The sequence below is a fragment of the Nipponia nippon genome, unplaced genomic scaffold (assembly GCF_047370975.1).
Source record: "Nipponia nippon isolate SJK-2023a ecotype South Korea unplaced genomic scaffold, ASM4737097v1 scaffold_5, whole genome shotgun sequence".
Taxonomy (NCBI): domain Eukaryota; kingdom Metazoa; phylum Chordata; class Aves; order Pelecaniformes; family Threskiornithidae; genus Nipponia; species Nipponia nippon.
In genome coordinates, this window is record NW_028262369.1 from 12,112,553 (window position 1) to 12,131,259 (window position 18,707).

At 36.4% G+C, this 18,707-nt stretch overlaps 2 protein-coding genes across 13 annotated transcripts in view; both read left to right on the forward strand.

The window, feature by feature from the left end:
• DNAAF5 (dynein axonemal assembly factor 5) overlaps positions 1 to 15,938 on the forward strand; it is a 31,156-nt gene extending 15,218 nt beyond the window's left edge. For all 3 annotated transcript variants that reach the window (XM_087731167.1, XM_009467912.2, XM_087731168.1), the window contains exons 8-13: positions 3,104 to 3,272; positions 5,852 to 5,999; positions 11,443 to 11,593; positions 12,948 to 13,104; positions 14,881 to 15,072; positions 15,576 to 15,938. In XM_087731167.1, the coding sequence (XP_087587293.1) occupies positions 3,104 to 3,272; positions 5,852 to 5,999; positions 11,443 to 11,593; positions 12,948 to 13,104; positions 14,881 to 15,072; positions 15,576 to 15,715 (957 nt within the window). In that variant the 3' untranslated portion in view covers positions 15,716 to 15,938. The remainder of the gene's footprint in view (positions 1 to 3,103; positions 3,273 to 5,851; positions 6,000 to 11,442; positions 11,594 to 12,947; positions 13,105 to 14,880; positions 15,073 to 15,575) is intronic.
• Positions 15,939 to 18,401: 2,463 nt separating this feature from the next.
• Positions 18,402 to 18,707, forward strand: part of SUN1 (Sad1 and UNC84 domain containing 1) — a 35,409-nt gene continuing 35,103 nt past the window's right edge. For 3 of the 10 annotated variants that reach the window (XM_087734293.1, XM_087734294.1, XM_087734295.1), the window contains exon 1: positions 18,426 to 18,541. Coding sequence is in view for 1 of the 10 variants with exons in the window: in XM_087734292.1 (XP_087590418.1) it covers positions 18,456 to 18,541 (86 nt within the window). In the remaining 9 variants the exon portion in view is untranslated. Of the gene's footprint in view, positions 18,542 to 18,707 lie in introns of all 10 variants that reach the window. The other 7 variants (XM_087734300.1, XM_087734299.1, XM_087734304.1 and 4 more) reach the window with 5 other exon arrangements.

An 18,707-nucleotide genomic window follows, 5' to 3' on the forward strand; every position in this document is an offset into this window, starting at 1 on the left:
TAAAATCAAGGACATCTGTAGATGCCCTGATAACAGATGAGCTTTTTTGGCTAAACATTCTCTCACCCCCTTATTTCTCTTCCTCTTTCTTCCCCAAGCTAAATATCAAATAAATCAGCAAGCCATCCTCGTGTAGTACAATTGTGACCTATGCGAGTTGTCTTTTTTCAAATGTGTGCCTTAAACGTGATGGCTTTTCTACTTCCTTTTCTCTTGCTCCCAGGCATGGTATTCCAAAGGCCTGTGTAGCATCAGTATTTATGGCCCCATAGCTGACAGGCTGCCTCTGAGGAGGCATACGCTTAGAAAACTATTCCGAAAGAAGTAAAATAGAACAAAGCTTGAAACAAATATTGAAAAGACTTTGCAGGTCAAAGAGGTAAGGCATGAAGATCTGTCTCATGGAGAGCCGGTATGAGAGTGGGATTTTGGGGCGGGTTGTTTTGGTTTTGTTTTTTCTTTTTTTAAACAAACAATCTGTCCAAGTAAGCCTCGGACAGATGGATCTGGTATGTTTTGCAGTATCTTGTCTGTTTAGGCCTACAGTGGTCTATAAAGTCAGCAATGTCCATTTAAAACCTTACAAATTCATACTCCTACAAAGAAAGCAGTTTCATGGACATAAAGCCTGATTTTCACATACAGAAAAGTTAATCTCCCAAGATTATTAAAGGTTTAAGATGTTCCTGCAGTTACAGATGATTTTTTAAGTTGACAGTACTTTGGACGAGAATCTTTTTTCTCATTAACCTTTCTTTCAGCTAGGCAGATATAAAATCTGGCAACGAGATTACGGAATTGCAATATTGCAAATTTATCACAAAGACAAATACAGCTTGATTTACATCACCACCACCACCCCCAGTTACTGACTATTCTAGAACTTCAAAGTGAGCTGTACAACTTGCAGAAGGCAAGAAGTCCCTGTTAAAATAGCTTAAGACTATATAGAACAAATGTATTACATCTAGCTTTACAAGTATAAATTTGTTGTTCAGAAAAGAAGTCTGTATTCAGGATCAAGATTTTGAGTATAAACATAAATTATTCCAAAATCTGCATTATAGAACTTCAATTCAGGCTTTACTATAAGGGGACAGAAGATTACAGAGATAGTGGAGACTGCAACTGATGAGACCTGATTGTGAACGTTCACAATCTTGCTTCATTTTTGGCCCCTGCTTTGTGTTCATCAGTGTTTCTGGTTGCTTAGGGCTAAGGAAAAAGACCAAGACCACCAACTGAGCACTTTGGTATCATGATGAGGAGTATGGTTTACAGCCCCAAACAGACAGAAGCCATATCAGTTATTAGAGTCTGTTAAGCATGTATTGAGCTTGTCAGTGATTTAACTGGTGACCTAAAGATAAGATTTTGTTTCATTAACAGTGGCCTGTGCTATCTTGGCTCTTCTTTGGCATTAGCATGAAAATATTGTATCATTAAACTTGTTAGCTTTCAAATATAGGAAAGAAAATCACCCTTGCTATTTTTTTTTAACTGTGAGACACTTCTTAATGAGAAGATATGCATCGGTCTATTGGCATATTTAATTTATTTTCTCTTTTTTTTTTTTTTTCTAATTGCACTCCTGAAACTACTTAAAGAGTTTATTTTAAATCACCTGTGAACAATGTATTATTTTGTCTCTCTTCTGTTCAATGGAAAAAAACATCTTGCTGATTGTGGTGGGGTTAATAATGGGGAACGGTTTCTATCTCGACACATTCTGTCATGTAAAATGTTCCAATTAGTTTACAGATAAATTAATATTTTACATATAAGTTACTCTGAGTTGTTTTGGCTGGCTGGCAGAATGCTTCCAGAGAGGAGAAATATATTGTGCTTGAGGCACGCAAACCTGCTTTAAGAGTAACCTTTGTCCTTAGCAAATCCTGATTTCCCCCCCCCCCCCCCCGAAATCTCATTTATTTTCTCCACATCTGACACTTCCATAATAACATCTTTGTCTGGCAGGTGATTAATCTGTAAAATTCTAAAGGTCCTAGACATGTTTCAGCTAACTTGTGCGGTTGAGTTCAGCTTAAAAATATTAAAAATATGACTACAATTTGTAGTTGTACTGAACCACTTAGAGTAAAATGATGTCACTCATAGCACTGCACTACATCTTTCCCTGCTAGCACTGGCCATGCTGATGACATATGTTATTTCTCAGTGGGGTTTCTAATGGTGTCTTGCTCCCCGGTCTTGATTCACTGTCCACTGAAATCACTAAATCTATAGATGCTGCTTTCAGCATGCTTTTAATCTCTTCCTTAGAGAAGTTTTGTACCTCTGGTAGGAGTCTTCAGGAATTGTAAAAGCAAATTTTCCTTTGCTTTGAAATACATCTGCTACAAGTGATTAAGAAAATCTATATGCTTCCTTGCCAAGTGTGATTGTGTCTGGAATTAATGTAGTAGTTCTTTCATGTACATGTTTTATTTGCCTGTCTCATGAAATAGTCTAAATGTAAACATGAAAAGGGTGTTTCAAATGTAACAGTGAATTTCGGTACTTCTAAGCAACAGAAGTTGAGAATTTCAAAATGAACCTGCCCAGCTACTGTAAAGAGAGAGCATCTTGCATAATTAAAACTGGGGGGGGGGGGGGGGGGGAGAAGGGGGAGAGGTGAAATACCATGTCTTCTCTGAGCTGCAACAGCAATATTTTTGGACGCTGCCATAGCCTGCCTGATGGGATTGTGAGAAATTCCCTCTGTGATAATGTTTTAAACCATTCATAAATTAAGATGAAAAATCACTACATCTTTAAAACTAGTAAGAGCTTTTTTATGATGTGTTTAGTTTTTGGATAGGTTTTCACATGGATTAGAGATTCTTTCATTTTGCTGTTACGTTGCTGAGTTCCTTACGATTTCATTTTGAAATCAGGACAAATGTTTCACTTTAAATCAAAGTTAATGGATGTAAGTATAGGCAGACATTAAATATCAATCTTGATAGTCCAAGTAGAAACTATGGAAATCTTCTTGTGTCCCTTCTGTTCTTATAGTATCATTATGAGTTTTAAAAGTTTATTTTCTTTTTTTTTTTTAATACTGTTTCAGTTGAGATAAAGTATTCATCTCTTCTAACAGGTACAGGAAACAATGTCTTCATTAGCTGAAGTGCAGCAATTGGAGAGTTTTCTTTATCTCTACAAACAGCATATAATTCAGCTTATGGAATGGGTTTCAGTATCATGTGATTGTTGGACATGCTATTCTCCAGAAATATTACAGTTGGATGTCATCGCAACTCATTCAGGTATGACTTATTTAGTAGTGTGATAGCTTACCTAGTTCTAAAGAAATAGAGTCATGATCTCCATAGCCTGCAGACACATTGTGTTTTATAATGAATAGTGTAATATTCAGGAACTTCACAAGAATGTGATGGAAAGCAAAACCAAAAATGTTGAAGCCGCTCAAATTCCAAAAGACTCCTTGGTTGCAAGGAGCATACTAAAAGCACTTATGTAAAAGTACACTTTCAGGTAAATGAAACAGGTAAGGATTATCGGGAGACGAACTAATGTAGCTTGCGTGTCCAAAAATGTATCTATTTTTTCTATCTATTCGCTAGTCTTATAAAAAATACTATCTTTCTGTACAAACATTTCCTCACTTATGTTCTTCAATACATTACTGTGTATAGATCAGTGAAACACTTCAACATATGTTTCACCTAAGTTCAGATCAGCACAGTGAACGTTCCTCTGATGCAGCTCTCCAGATTGCACCTACAGGCAAGGGACGCAGTGACAGGCAGTTCTTTTCACCTGGACACCCATTTTAAGATAATTAAAATGGGAAGTCCTGTTTATTTGGTTTTTCCTTTCTGCTAGTTAAAAAGGGGTTGTAGACTGCTACTTCAGCTACAGGTGAAGTATTATTATTGCTACCACAGATAGTTAAATGCGGACAGGTATGTTTTAAGGGACTGTATCTTCTGCATTTAATCTTTGAATCTCAAAAAAAGCCTCAACAAACCTATGTGAAGCACCCACTTGCTGCTTTGTGCAGCAACAAGCATAAGTACTTTTTTTTCATCTGTGGAAAGAACAAGAAGTTTTTTCAGTGCAAGATCTCAGAGGCCAACTTTTCTGTATATTTGCACTCCCATTTCCATGACTGAGGGACTTCTAGACAGTTGTCTCTGTTTTCCTTAATGCTAAATAAATCATCAAATGTCTGGGCAAACATTTTGGCTTGCACCCAACACTGGTAATATGCTATTGTCTGTGTTTTCTGTCTGACACAGCAGCTTGGAGACTTTTTTTTTTTTTTTTTCCTTCTTTTCTTTCTTTTCATTCCCACACATGGTGTTGGTTTTAGTCAATTTAATCAGGTTTACTCACTTCAAATTTCTCAGTTTTTACTGTTTTTCAGGAATGTATGTTTAAGCTGAAATTAGCAATGTAGTTTACTTTGTTTATTTTCCATCTGCTGAATTTGCTCTTTTCAGTTAGGTAGAATTGTAGTATCTTTTAAATGTCTCAGAACTCACATGAAGCAATGTATTTTGAATAAATGCTGTGAAAATAAAGACCTATTTGTTGGCACAGAAATTTAGAAAACTGCAGTTCAACACCCTGTATTGCTTCAGTCTAGACAGTGAAGATTTGGCGGGGGGGGGGGGGTTATTATTTTAAATATTAAATTTCCAGATATTATTAAATGCTAGTGAACTTGTTTTGGCATCTTGAATGCTTCAATCTGTCCATTCCATGCGTGAGGAATATTCTTGTCATCAGAAATGCCAGTGTTGTCTCCTTCTGGGAGTGACTGGGGTTGAATGGAGTGTGCATCAGAAGGAAGCAAAGCTGAAGAAGTTCCTAGAGGAAACCAGTTTATTGCAAATATAGAGCAGAAACAGCATTCTACAGCAAGAAGCTTGCAGAATAAAGCATGTGTATAGTCGTCATCTTTAAAACCATGCAGATGTTACTCATTATCAAGCAGAAAGGCACAAACTTCCTTCTCTTTTGGGAAAATCATTTCTTCAAATGTTGGGATAACAGCTTAGGGTTTTCTGTTGTTTGTTTATTGTTTAGTGGTGAAAACAGAATTCATCGTGGGATGTGAAAATGTTAACAAGCTAGAGAATTAATTTGGAAAATATTTTTATTTCAAATAGCTTCTAAAATTCATCATATTTTAGATTCTCTTGTAAAATGCAAATAAGCGTTATTTAAACATGGAGAAAGAATACTGCTGCAATAATTCTGTTATCCAAATTTTGAGGCTGACCCTTTCCTGTGCCTCTGGGAGTCATGAATGTCTCTCATTGAATGCTGCACATGGAAAAACTTGAAAGAAGAAACAAGCACAGTTAATGCTGCTGTTTGGAGTGGTGTCATGGTCATACCAGATTCAGTATAATTTTTCATTAAGTTCAATAAAACCAGAACTTTGTGCGTTACCTCAAACTTTCAGAGCTACATAGTGAACAGTGTTAATCTCCCCCCAAATGCATTAGTCCACCCAAAATGTCATCCTGTACTGCTGGTCCCAGCAACTAGCAGATGTCATTGGTATGTCCGTACTACATAATGCAATGTAGTACAGCAATCCCAAGCTGGCTGAATGACATGAGAGCAAACCAATCTTAGGGAACACCATGCTGCCGTGGCTAAGGCTGTGGGTACCTGAGCCCATGGAGAGTTAGCCTGGGTATCTGTACACCGCCTAATATGACGTAACATGACAGCTGCCATGCAAGAGTGGAAAGGTAAGTGCTGTTGTAATACCAGGCACATTACAAATTTTAATGCACTCACTTATTAAACATCTAAATAGATCTTATTGGTACTCTGAGATAAGCCTTACGTGTTTATTTTCTAGGTCCTGTCATAGGTGAAGCTCTGAATGACTTTATTCTTATTCTTAAGACGTGTCTTCAGCCAAACAAAGATCCCCAGATGCGGTTAAAACTTTTCACTGTTCTATCACAGTTGCTCCAGAAAGCAAGTGAAACCATCAATTCTCAGGGGTAAGCAGAGTTCTGATTTCACACAGCTATTTGAATGCTACAGTGGTATTAAAAAGTAATGACCATGGTAGTTATTTAACCTCTATAACTGTGTCCATGTTAGCATGTCTGGGAGAAGAAAGACATTCCCACCATCTTCTACAGCGTATTTTTCTTGCTTTTTTTTAACAATCTTTAGAAGGGCAGAGTGCAATAATTTAACAAAAAATATAAGTAATTGCAGTTTGGCCTTCTTCCACTGTAGTCTTCCTACCTCTGCCACTATGGAGAATTAAAATGGTTGTCATGCAGATCTGGATAGTTTTCAAAAAATAAAGAGCTATAGTTGAAAAGAATATATGTTTGAAAGCTAAAATAGGGATTCTTAGGAAAGAAATATGGGGGGGCTAGTTGTTTTTTATTCTTTTTCTACCAGCCAGCTTGTAAATCCTTCAATTTTGCTTGTAGTCATTGTAAGGAAAAGGTAAAACACCCCCAAAAATGGGCATTTAAAAATCCCCATGATATAGCATGGTGTTTAAAAAGCATTAAACTTAATGTTTGATAAGGAATTATTATTGCTCTGTGACTGGTGATGGAATTCTGTTGCTTGGCACTATTTATGCATTGCAAGCACAATCTAACTATAATTTACAGTGCTTGTAAAACCCTTCCATTTATAACAATTCCAACAGTGGGTCTCTTTTGTCATCATTAATTTAGCTCTACTAGTAGTGCAAACACTTTTGCAAGGTTGTCCTGAATACATAAACCATATCTGCTCTGCTTTTCCCAGTGCCTGCTGCATTTAGTATGTAAACATGTTCTGATGCATATTGTTTTCATTTTTAACTCTTTCAAAAAAAAAAAAATCATAGGAAGCATTCTTCCTAAAAGTACTTTGATAGCAATGGTCATTTATACTTAGAATTTTTTTCATTATTCTGATGAACAAATTGGCATTCAGTGGGCATTCTGGTATGCTGAACATTCATTCTGGTTCCATGAGGCCATGGTAGTATGAATGTAGATGTATTTTTACCATTTTTAGATACATTTAGTATATTCATGGCCTGCATTCTATACTGTAGGAGGAGGAGGAACCCTGGTGTTCCCATTCAGTGGGGGATTCCAAGTAAGCTGAAGAATCTGCTAATGCATCCCCTCATAGATTTTGAGCTAGTGTGCTTAAGATGGAGTATAATGAAGCTGTCCTTTTTTAACTGAAAGCTTTTGTGCCAAGTGTGGTGTTATCTGTTTCCATATTTTCAGGATCCAATATTAAAATCCCTATTCATATGAAAAATCGCTTTGTAGTCAGTGGATTACTTGTTTAAAAAATCATGTAACTGAGTGGTAGTTACAAGATCAATCTAGATATGCAAGAATCTTCCTAAAAGAAAGAAAGAAAGAAAGAAAAGCACTTTGAAAACTATTTTAAGTGTTCCAGGATCTGACTATTTGTTGTAAGCTAATTTGTTTTATCTCAGATCCGTATCATCTAACTGAGAATGCGAAGACTGTGGAGCCAAGAGGTGTCATCTCGTGTGTTCTGTGGTGCCCTGAACACAACAATAATGCTTATTAAGTGTGTAATAATGTATTTCAGTCTAAAAATGGAATAATGCAACTCTCTTCTCTCTATTTATTTTCTTTTATGGCCTAATTTTGCTGTCCTTTATTTACTGCAGAATACATTATTAGCTCCTGTTCATCTACCATACAGTTGCATGTATTATTTTCTACATTTGTTTTTAAAACATTAAATATGTTCATTCTTCCAAAGTATGTAATCAAATTCATACCTGATCAACAAGTTAGTCTCACTGGCATTTCTTCTCTGTATGTTTTCAGTTATCTGGTCTCCTGTCCTTCCTCCTCAGAAATAGCGTTACAGATTACAGCAGAATAGAATTTGAAGAATTTAGTTAAATTCTCTGTTCTGCCTCTCATTTGTGATCTACAGAAAATCATTTAGGCTGCATCTAAGCAGTATGACAGGTACATTACCTGGCATGCTACAGAGTCCTGACCTGCAATGTTCCTGACTAGGGTGGCTAGGATGTGGGAAGGAATTCTGCATTAACACATAGCCTTGTTTATTCTTTGTTTCTCACCTGTACAATAGGACTGATAGCACTTCTCTAACTGAAAGTCTCTGAAGTGCTCAGGTAAGTGTATTAATTAAGTAGGTACTGCTGATAGAGAGAAATGGTCAGTGCAGGACCACATGGAGAATACCATCAAAGAGTAAACTTTTGTTTTGGCAGTAGGCAAAGTAAATATGATGAATAAAAAAAATCTTTCATCTGCAACCCAATCATTTGTATAAATAATGGAGGCAAAGATGGGAAAAAGAAAACCAACCCAATGACCTGTCAGCCTCGCTAGGATTCCCAGGAAAGGGAAATTATCAGTGTGGAAAAAAATAGAAGAATATGTTTCAAAGTAATACTCTCAGCGAATATAGCCACCCGTCACACCAGCTCTCCACAGATAGCAATGATGGAAGTTGTTTTGCTCAGGGCAGTGTGGGTGAATGGCCTTTTGTCAAGATTTAGATACATCCAATGAGGTTAATAGACCTGTTTGTAGGAGAACACTCCTGGCTAAGGATGGCCCTGTCTCACTCATAATGAGGCGCTCTGTCCTCTGAGAACAAGAGCAATGCAATGAATTTTACCAGTAGGTTTATCTTCAGAAGCTAAAAAGCAGTAGAGGGAGCTAAATGACTCTTTGAAGTCTTGATCCTACTTACCATTGTAACAGCCAGTGCTTTGCTGTAGGAGGTAACGTAAAGTTTTTGTGTTTGAAGAGTTGTTTGCAAAACATTTTTGGAGGTTTTGATTTGTAAAAGCAAATGGAATTTTGTTTCCAATTACCTGGATTTAGGATGTTAAGTTTGGAAAAAACAAAAGCATACACACAAAAAAACCCAAAACACAACAATCCACAAATACCTAAAGCCAAGTGCAGCAGTGCCATAAAAGCAGAAAAGGAGCCAATCCAGAAGAGAAATGTATAAAAAATAATTAACATGGAATGAAAGTTTAAGTATTTAAGTCCATAAAATGGGAGTAGCAATTTTAATGTAAACCCAAGGTCTGCTTTTTATATCTTTTTTTTTTATATCATAAGAGCTAGGCATTATTCTGTGCACAGATCACATTTTAGATACTTCATATCCAGTTGAGAATAGTCTCAACTCTGTAAATACAAACAGCACAGGGTATGTTCTTTCATGGAAATGACTCACTTTTGGAGTTAAGTTACCTAGATTTACAACAGTAAGATCTGAAAATAGAAAGAGGGAGAATTTAATTACATCAGCAACAGCAAAAAATACATCTTAATGGTAATGAGAGATAGTGTAGTGAAGTAGTAACAAGTTGTGGTTACACAATCGCATTCACTGCTGGTGGTAATTTGTTTAGCTCATTAAAAACATTCTAACAGTTTAGATAAGAAGGCTTTCAGTTATTATACTAAACACAGTTGTGTGGTCATCTAATTTTGTTTGAGTCTGACATGATTGAGTCAGATAACTGCCAGATATTGCTTTACTGATTCTATTTCAAGGCACTAGAACAAATACTCTCACAAATAGCATAGCATTATGGTTAACATAATGCTGATGGAATTTACCTTTATGTTTTGACAGATTGTTTTTCTTCTTTGCAGTTTAATAGAGAGCTTTATTGAAAACAGAAGCAGCTGCTGATCAGATAGCACAGTAGCACAGATAGCACAAAGCTTTTTTTAACTTTGGAGCTAAAAGGAAATTTGGAATGATGGTGATCATTGGTTATATTTTTTCTGGCAACTTTTTGAATAGAAAATTATTAATTCTCAAAGATGTGTTTAAAATAATAAATCTAAAGGTTTTTGACAAATTCAGATGTGTCTAATGGGACATGCGATTTCGTGTTATTTCTGAATCTTAAGTGCCATCTGCTGGCCAGGAAGCAAGAAGGGATCTCTGACTTTCTCGGACACAGAGCGCTCCCTGGGCCAAGGGGCTGAGCAGCAGCCAGGCATATCTATTTTCATCATGTTGAAGATGGAGATTTTCAGTTTTGTGTATGTGCAATAGATAGATAATTAAGGCCTGGCAGGCTAGCTGGTCATGCTTCAGTCAGATTACACCTGGATGACAAGGTCTAACTGCAGTGGGTAAAGGGTAGTTACAGGAAAGTAGATACAATTACATTTCTTACTACATTGATACAATATTATTATGGAATTTTTTTATTGCTGGATGATTTTGTTTTGTTGTTGCGTTTTGGGGTTCTTTTGTTTTTTTAAAAAGTACTTAGTGATAATTGTTTGTTGTTAACATCTACCCATTATATTCCTCCTGTGGCTTGGCACATCTCTGTAGGAGCCACTTACTCATCCTGGAAATGCAGGACTTTAGCAAAAAGTCAGCAACACCTCCTTCCCCCTCTGCCAAGCACCAGGGTGGTGATGTGCTGTTTTGCACTCAGGTGGCTGCAGTCCAGGTCTACGGAAGGTTTGAATAGAGTGGGACACAAGTCAAGGTAGATTTAGCCTGGTATTTGCCAATCTGTTTTGCACGCTGCCAGCTGCTTTTTAAGGCAGAGAGGCACAGAGAATAATCTAAGCCTTAGTTGTCTAGTCACAGCCAGGCACACATCTCTTTGATGCAGCAAAGTCTTTTTTAACTTGTGTGTAAGATGTATATCTTTTTCTCTTAATTTAAAAGCGTTTGAGCTGGAATTAAATGCGTGTGAGGGAATACTGCCTATTGCAAGTGCTGACTCTTGCAGCAACTTTTAGGATTGTAACAGCCCATTCAATAGAGGAGGAGGAAGAAGCATCAGCAAAAATATCACAGATTTGTGTGTTTGTAATGAAAACAAACTAGTATTGCGACTGGCACCATCAGAAAATCCTACAGACCTCTCATCCTTGAGAGAGACGAGTTTCTGAGCCAAGGGAAAGCTGAAGTATTCTGTGTAGGCTTCCTGCAGTATCAGTAGTTCAGGTCTCATCAATAGCATTCATACTTTTCACATTATAAATACTTTTCACTGGACAGTCTCAAAGGGCCTCACAAATATTACTGAATCCTCACAACATTCATATGGGGTGTTATCTCTACTTCACAGACGGAGAAAATGAGACAGAGAGAAGGTAAGTAGTTTACCGAGATAACACAGTGAGTCATGGGCATCGTCTGAAGTGGGAGAAAGTCTAGCCTCCCTTTTCCATGAATGTTAGGTATTTGTTTAAATATTATCTAGAAAAATTAAGTTATGAAAAGCTTATCACATACATTATAATCACATTGGCTTATAAGATTTTATTTATTTTTTACAGAGTCTTTTTTTTTTCCTTTTCTGCCTATGCTTCTATGACAGAAAATTCTCTTTTACATCCTGTCAGTCTCTTTGTCACTTTCTCATGAACCTTTATTTTGCTTTCTTATTTTTGGCTTCAGGCTGTTCCCTAGCTACCTTGAGACTGTCATAAAAGACATACTGGCTCCTAATCTGCAGTGGCATGCTGGAAGAACAGCAGCTGCCATCCGCACTACAGCTGTATCATGCCTTTGGGCTCTTATTCACTGTGAAATGCTTTCACCAAAAGAGGTAAATTCTCTCTTTCTCATCAAATGTACTTTGAAATCTTAGGCAGGAAGACAAAAGAAATGCAAGGAGAAAAAAAACAATAAATCCCTGTTGTAAGTAATATTTTCAGATGGACATATAGTTTTCATAATAAAATTCATTAGTTGTAATTGAGTATTAATAATTGAAACTATCAGTAGTGGAGGGACGATGATATCCTGATAAGAGACCTCAGGGCATCAATATGGTGAGCTGTAGAACTCGCCATCGTCAGATTTTGTAGATCTTCATTCTAGCATAATGTCAGTTCTGTAGCACAAAATACTAACCACTGTTAGCACAGCAACTTGGGTACTTGACATTATTGGACCCCAAGCCAGCGCCTGTGCAGCAGCACTGGAGCTAGCCAGGACATGCTTTTGTGTAATGTGGCAAAGGCAAGTTGTCTGGCTGCCTTGGAGCCCACAGGTCCATTTAGGAAAAAAAAATCTAAAAGATTCCTGGAAAGGGCAGGAGGACCTGAGATAAAACTTGAAGGGTATCTGTAGAAACCAAAGTAGAGAGCTAACTCTTTAAGTACACTTGAAGAAATGTTACCCACCATAGTGATTAAGGATTAATTGAATCTGAGGGGTTTTTTGAAGCTTCTTTGCTAACAACAATAGCATTTGGAAATGATGCATGGGAAATATGTTAAATATAAGGGTATTTTTTAAAGATAAATGGAATTAAAATGTTGTTAAATGTTCACAGTCTTTATTGTCTAACAGACCTTAATTGAACAAAGTGCTTAAACACATGTAACTGGTTGGGTTCACATATACAAAAACATTTATATCAGAGACTGCTGTTCTAGTTAAACATTTTTTCTGAATCAGTGCCTTAATGCATTTTTTGCATTAATGTATACAAAATGTACATATTAAAGTCAAATTATGAAACTCACTAAAACATTGTATTACAACAGTCTTTACTTAAAAGCTTCCTTTTAGAATAAGAGCACCATCTACTGGTACGTACACATAATCCTCATCTCCAAATTCCTTAAAGTCTTGCCAACAATTTTTTAAAAATAAAAAGGCAAGTAAGTTTAAAACTTTTACAAGTTACATAAAACTCATCTGCATATATACTGAGCATTCATGAACTGGATGATCGACTGGTGGATTTTCATTTCCCAAGCTTCCTTAGAGGCAAAAATAGACCTGTGGGACTTGCAAGATTTTCAGGTTAACTTTTATAGTTAACTTTTTCTTTTTAAATTAAGCAAGGCAGTATCGGTCAGACCTAATAGTAACTGATGTAACCAATAAGCATATTGTTTTAGAGTGACTGAAAAGCTGTTGTTCTTCTATGCTTTTCCTGTTAACTGTAGATTTTAAAAGTCAAAGATGGGCTAATGCCCCAAATTATTGCCGCCATGGACGAAGACTCTAAAATTACTCGACTGATGGCTTGTCGTATTGTTGGTGTTTTTTTAAAAGTCTGTGGGAGGCAGTTTGATGAAGATAAATTTACCAACACTTACACAGGTAAGTGTAGAAGTTTAGGTTTGGTTTGGTTTTTTTTTTTAAATCAAGATCTCCATGTTGAAGAATTACAGTTGCTTTTTTACCTGAAGTATCATAGGGAGCTTAGCTTTTAAGGATGAAAAGCATCATGCTGGAGCAGCAGGCAGATTCACTGTATAGCTTTAGGATTCACTGTGCAGGTTGTCCACTTCACCTGCAGATTCACTGCAGCTGGTAGCAGTGGAAGCACTAACGTAGACTAGGGAATGACAAAAACTGCTGTATGTCACTATGGCATCTGGCTTTTAATCCCACATAAAAAGCAAAAAGCCTTTAAACAGTTTGAGGTGCAAATAGAGGCAGATTTTATGTAGGCTTGGTTTCTCAGCCATTCTTATTTCACTCCCATACACATATTCTAATGGTATTTCTGTGTTCTCTTATCTGGTATTTTAACTATATGGATAGTTTTCCCCCAGAGTAATTTTATAGATATTAAGGAAATGGAAAAAATAAAGTGCTGCACAAAATCATACCGTTAGCAGCATTCTTGCGTATGGGAGGTAATTTAATGTCTTAATCCTGCAGAGACTAAGACATGCTCTTAAACTGAGAAGTGAGACTGCCTAAAGTATTTGAAGTACACACACATTTTAGAAAATCAAGGTGTTAAACAGTTGAGTAGGTGTTGTTGAGTGTGACTCCAACAGCACTTGCTTCTTGCAAGGCCTTTCTGTAGTAGCTTTTTAACCGCAGTATTTCATTTCGTTGAGGTGTTGTATTGCAGCAAGTTAATGTCCTTTGGAAATGCCCTCGCTCCCAGCTGAGCAGAACGGAGCAGTATTCCCAACGTTATTATGCATTAGACCACTAGATGGAACTTCACTCAATATGATGGTCTTTGCAAGGCTTGCCAGTATTTCATCTGCATTCCTTCCTAGCTTAGACTATATGAAATAATGTTCTAACTATAGTGAAAGCAGCACAGTAATGCATTATATAAATGGTAGTCACATTGTTCTCCTTGCTGTGTTTCAGAGTGCCAAGAGCAAACCATTTCATTGTACCATAAATAGACGTGAATAGGTAGTGGGTGGGGGTTTTTATTTAAAAAAAAAAAAAAGGAAGAAGAAAACCCTAATCTAGAGTGCTGTAATGTCAAATAGAGCTATTATCTGTAACGCTTTTTAGGATGATGTTTAAATGCTAAACAATGAATCATGAGAAGTACAGTCTATGCTATGTAACAGGATTTATGTTCTCAGAGATATATACAAATAAATCAGACTTTCCCAAACCCAGCATTTTAATGACTGATACTTTTTCTTACATGGCACAGTAGAAATCTAACAACAAATATTTTTATTTTGGAGAAATACATGATCAGACAACTGTCAAAGTATATCTTTGCATCTTGCATATTCAAGTAGTCTGCAATGCAGTCATTGAAATGGTAATATTTGATAGACATACTGTGCTTTATAGAGCATAAAAATACTTAAACTCTGTACTTCGGTAATGCATTAATAGACATTCATAGTACCTTGTTAGAAAGAGTGCTAGAGAACGTTCAACTAATCTAAATAATTTTGTACGTTTCTTTTAATGTTTGTGACAACAATCCAATAACAATGCAAGGAACAAGGTACTACGTGTATTCGCAATGTTCAAAAGACAGAAATATGTCATAAATGCAACAATAATTTCAGCGATGACAAAACACATTTGTTTTTTCAAATGCAAAAGATAACTTCGCTGTTCACAGTGCTGTTTGGTTATGTATATGCTCCTTTTCAGAAGTTTTAAAGCGTCTGGACGATGCTTCATGTGATGTACGACTGGCAGCTGCTCACACCTTAACTAATTGGTTTAAATCCTTGAAGGACAGTGATGTGAAATCTGCAATGGAAAGTCATATTGAGTTTCTGTACCAAGAACTGTTGATACATCTCGATGACCCAGATCAAAATACCCAAAATGCAATCCTAGGTAAGACTTTCAGTCATACGTATTTTTAACAATGCTTTTTAAACCATGTTTTCAAGTGTTATATGAAAGTAGCGCATCCAACTAGAGGCTAATCCTAAGAGGCTGGAAGCTTTCCTTTGGGTCTCAGTGAGTATGAGCTCAGACCTTTTACCTGTATGCAAAATGTAATGTTTTATCTACCGTTCACCAGAGTGGGATATTAGTGTATCTGGTGTATCAGAAGACTTCATAGGTAGTAAACAGGATATGGAGCATAGACACTAACCATTGCAGGATGTGACCATATCCCAGCTTGCTTGATGGATTCTTTGGAATTTATTAGTTTATCGGTCTGTGTTCAAGCACATAAATATCAAAATACAGACCTCAGCAAATGAGGGAGGAATCAGGTTGTCGTGACTGCGCAACTTGCAGAAGAACAACTTCCAGGTTAGGTTTCGGCTAACTTGGGTAGAGAAACACAGAGTGGCTAATGATTTATAAAACATATTTTTGTTTTACAGAAGTTTTAAAAGAAGGAAGCGTTTTATATCCAGAACTGCTCGTGAGAGAAATTGAAGGGGTTGTACATAAGCATCAAACGCCAGTCTATTGTAATCAACTACTACATCACATTCAGTCAGCCAAAGAATCAGCTTTATGAATCAATGCTGAAATTCTTTGTAGTGAACTGTATGTGAAATCTGTATGATCTGGATTACTTTCATATTTTCATTTGCTTAAGAAAGGCTGAGCAATAAGTAGATTGTTTTTTCTTTGTAAGTTCACTATTAGCTCATTTAAAAGTCCGATTGGCACAATTCTATGTTCTTTGCCGTTTGAATAGTTCATTGTATTTACTAGCAATAAAACAATGTTTTAATTGACTTTGCATTGGAAGTTTTTCAGATACAAGGTTTAAAGCAGGAATGTTTTTCAGGAATTTGACACTTTATAATTGAGAAAGTAATTTATTTAACAAAGTAATAGTCTAATGTCAAAGTTATTAATGTAATTCAGCAAGGACTCAGTCTTTCAAGGAGCATTTCAAACTCTGGATAATATTCAGACTTTGCAGAGTTAGGTCTGTGAGGATCAGTTTTATCAGGAAAAAAACCAGCCAAACTTCTCTTGCATAATGCAGCAAAATTTTTATAATGTTTTGAGTACTCATTATGCTGGTATAATAGGGACATATTCTGAGTAGGTGTCACTAAAGGAATAGTTTTTATTGTCATTGTATTGCATTTCGTGACTGAGAATAAAGCTAACCTTTTTTAAATTAAGGTTTATACATGGAAAGAAATGTGCTGTTTTGTCATTTAGATTAACAATATTTATATTTTTGTATTAAATATATTGCATCTGCAGTTCTTATGTTTATACCATTGTGCCTTGGAAAGCAAGCAACATTTGTTTGCATATTACTTTGAAATGAAATTCTGCAACATTAGGTTAAAGCGTGATGTATTTTTTAAAAAGACCTTTGAAGTGTGTAAGTTTTAGTGTCGTCTTATATTCTCAGCTATGTAATAAAGTAAGTGAGCTCCTAGATTCTTGTCTACATCATTGTGGGGTAGTGTGCTGTTTATTGCACACGCAAATCCTGGAAAACCAGGATCCTGTTTGTTTGGTTTGTTTTGTTTTTTAATTATCTGTATTACAGACAAAAAGTACTTTTTGGTTTCTGACTCCCAAGTGCCTTGGCTTTGTATCAAGTCTAAAAACAGACTTGGTGGGGTTTGGTATAATAGTCCTTATGCTGTAGGAAGTCCTCATGTTTGTTTATCCTTCTGAGTTAACTTTACCTTTTTAGACTTGTGACAGAATTGTTAACCAAACCATGATCTGTTTACAGCAATATCTACTTGCATTCTCAAAGAAACGTTTGAGAGAGATTAGACACATGAGACAAGTCTTATTCCTAGCTTAAAAGCAAAGTCATGCAAACTCTTGGCCACTTCTCCACAAAATACTGGGTTGCTTTGAAAATTCTACCAAAAAAGGGACAATAATACTAACGATACAGAATAACTGAGTAGTTTCGTATGGATCCAAAAGCTATTTTGCATTCCTGTAGAATAGGGTATTCATTTTAGATCATATGTACTGCCTTTGAAGTTGTCTTTTCATTAAAAGCCAAAATATAACCATTCCTGTATTAAGCAGTATTTTAGTTGACTAATAAGTATTAACTGTGTAACTCATTATAACTGGAGGGTCAGCTGATTCTTAGCAGGTACAATGTGAGTGAAATAAAAATCCCTAGAAGACATTAAATTGAATGACGAGGTTGTGGACTCTCCAGCCTTGGAGATATTCAAAACCTGACTTCACACAGTCCTGGGAAACCTGTTCTGCCTGACACTGCTTGGGCAGGGATTTGGACTACATCTTCTCCAGTGGCCTCTTCCAGCTTCAACTATTCTGTGAAATTGTTTCCTTAGTCTAATCAATGATTAAAAAGCTGCTTAAATTAGACTGGAAATAGACTACATAGCTATCCTAGCAGAGCCCTTGGAGTTTTCATTCAACACTCTGTTCTCAAAAAATAGCGTTTCAAAGCACTGCAGAGCAGCAGGTTCTTCCAATGCAACCTGAAGTTTTGCTTCAGCAACAAGAGTGCAGCTCTTAGTGTAAAGTTCCCTTGAAAGTCCACCAAATAAATCCTACTCGCACAAATAGTAAGAGCTAGTATGCAAATACTGAGAGCTGAAGTATTCATCAAGCTTGATATCTTCAGTAGGCTGGGAAATTTTTTTTTCTGCATATGTTGAGCATTTTGTTATTTTTCAGAACTGTCTGTTGTGGGATGCCTCCCAAAGAAAAATCTCTGCATCAGCCAACAAACCAACTTTTTTCTTCAGAGCCAGGAGACCTTTGTGCATGGTCCTTCTAGAGATGTGTTAAACAGCAGCCTGACCCTAGCTTATGCATGTGTGACAAACTAAATATCCTCCACCACATCCTTCTGTTAAAAAGTGTTCTGGACGTAGGACTTCAACAATATGCTGACCCTCCTTATAGTTTACCATACTTCAACTTATATAACTCAAATTTCTCAAATCACTTTATGAAGAAGTACTATTATCGAGTCTCCTGTGGATGGTGTACAAGCCTCGGTTTTATAGTTATTTTCTTCAAGAACCAACTTTCTCCGCTTCAACCTTTTACTGCATCAATAGGAACACAATTGAAATGTTTGATTTTTTTTTTTTTCTGTTTTGCTAGATCAGCCATTATAGGTACTAGATTTTATTTGCGTTCATTGCATAATGTTACTAGGATCATATTCCTTACGTAACTTTTAAGCAAGGACAATTTTTTTGGCCAAAATAGTTATCTCGAACTTTCAGACTCTTTAGATAAGCAGGCTTTAGCCCTGCCCTTCCTGTGACGAACAGATGTGCTTCTGTCTCCGTCCTTGTAAGCTAGAAGACCTGTTGTGGAGGATCCTGGGACTTAGATTCTCAGCAAAACAAAGTTTTTGGTAAGTGCATGCATTTGTCTAACTGAATATAGAATCTTCTAAATATTTGTTGACTACCTTAAATAGAATCAATTAATTAGACATTGAGAGGGCACTGTCAAATGAGGCACTTAAACTTTGAAAGTCTACAACAGAGAGTGTTTTTAGGAGAGACCGGAGGTTAGGT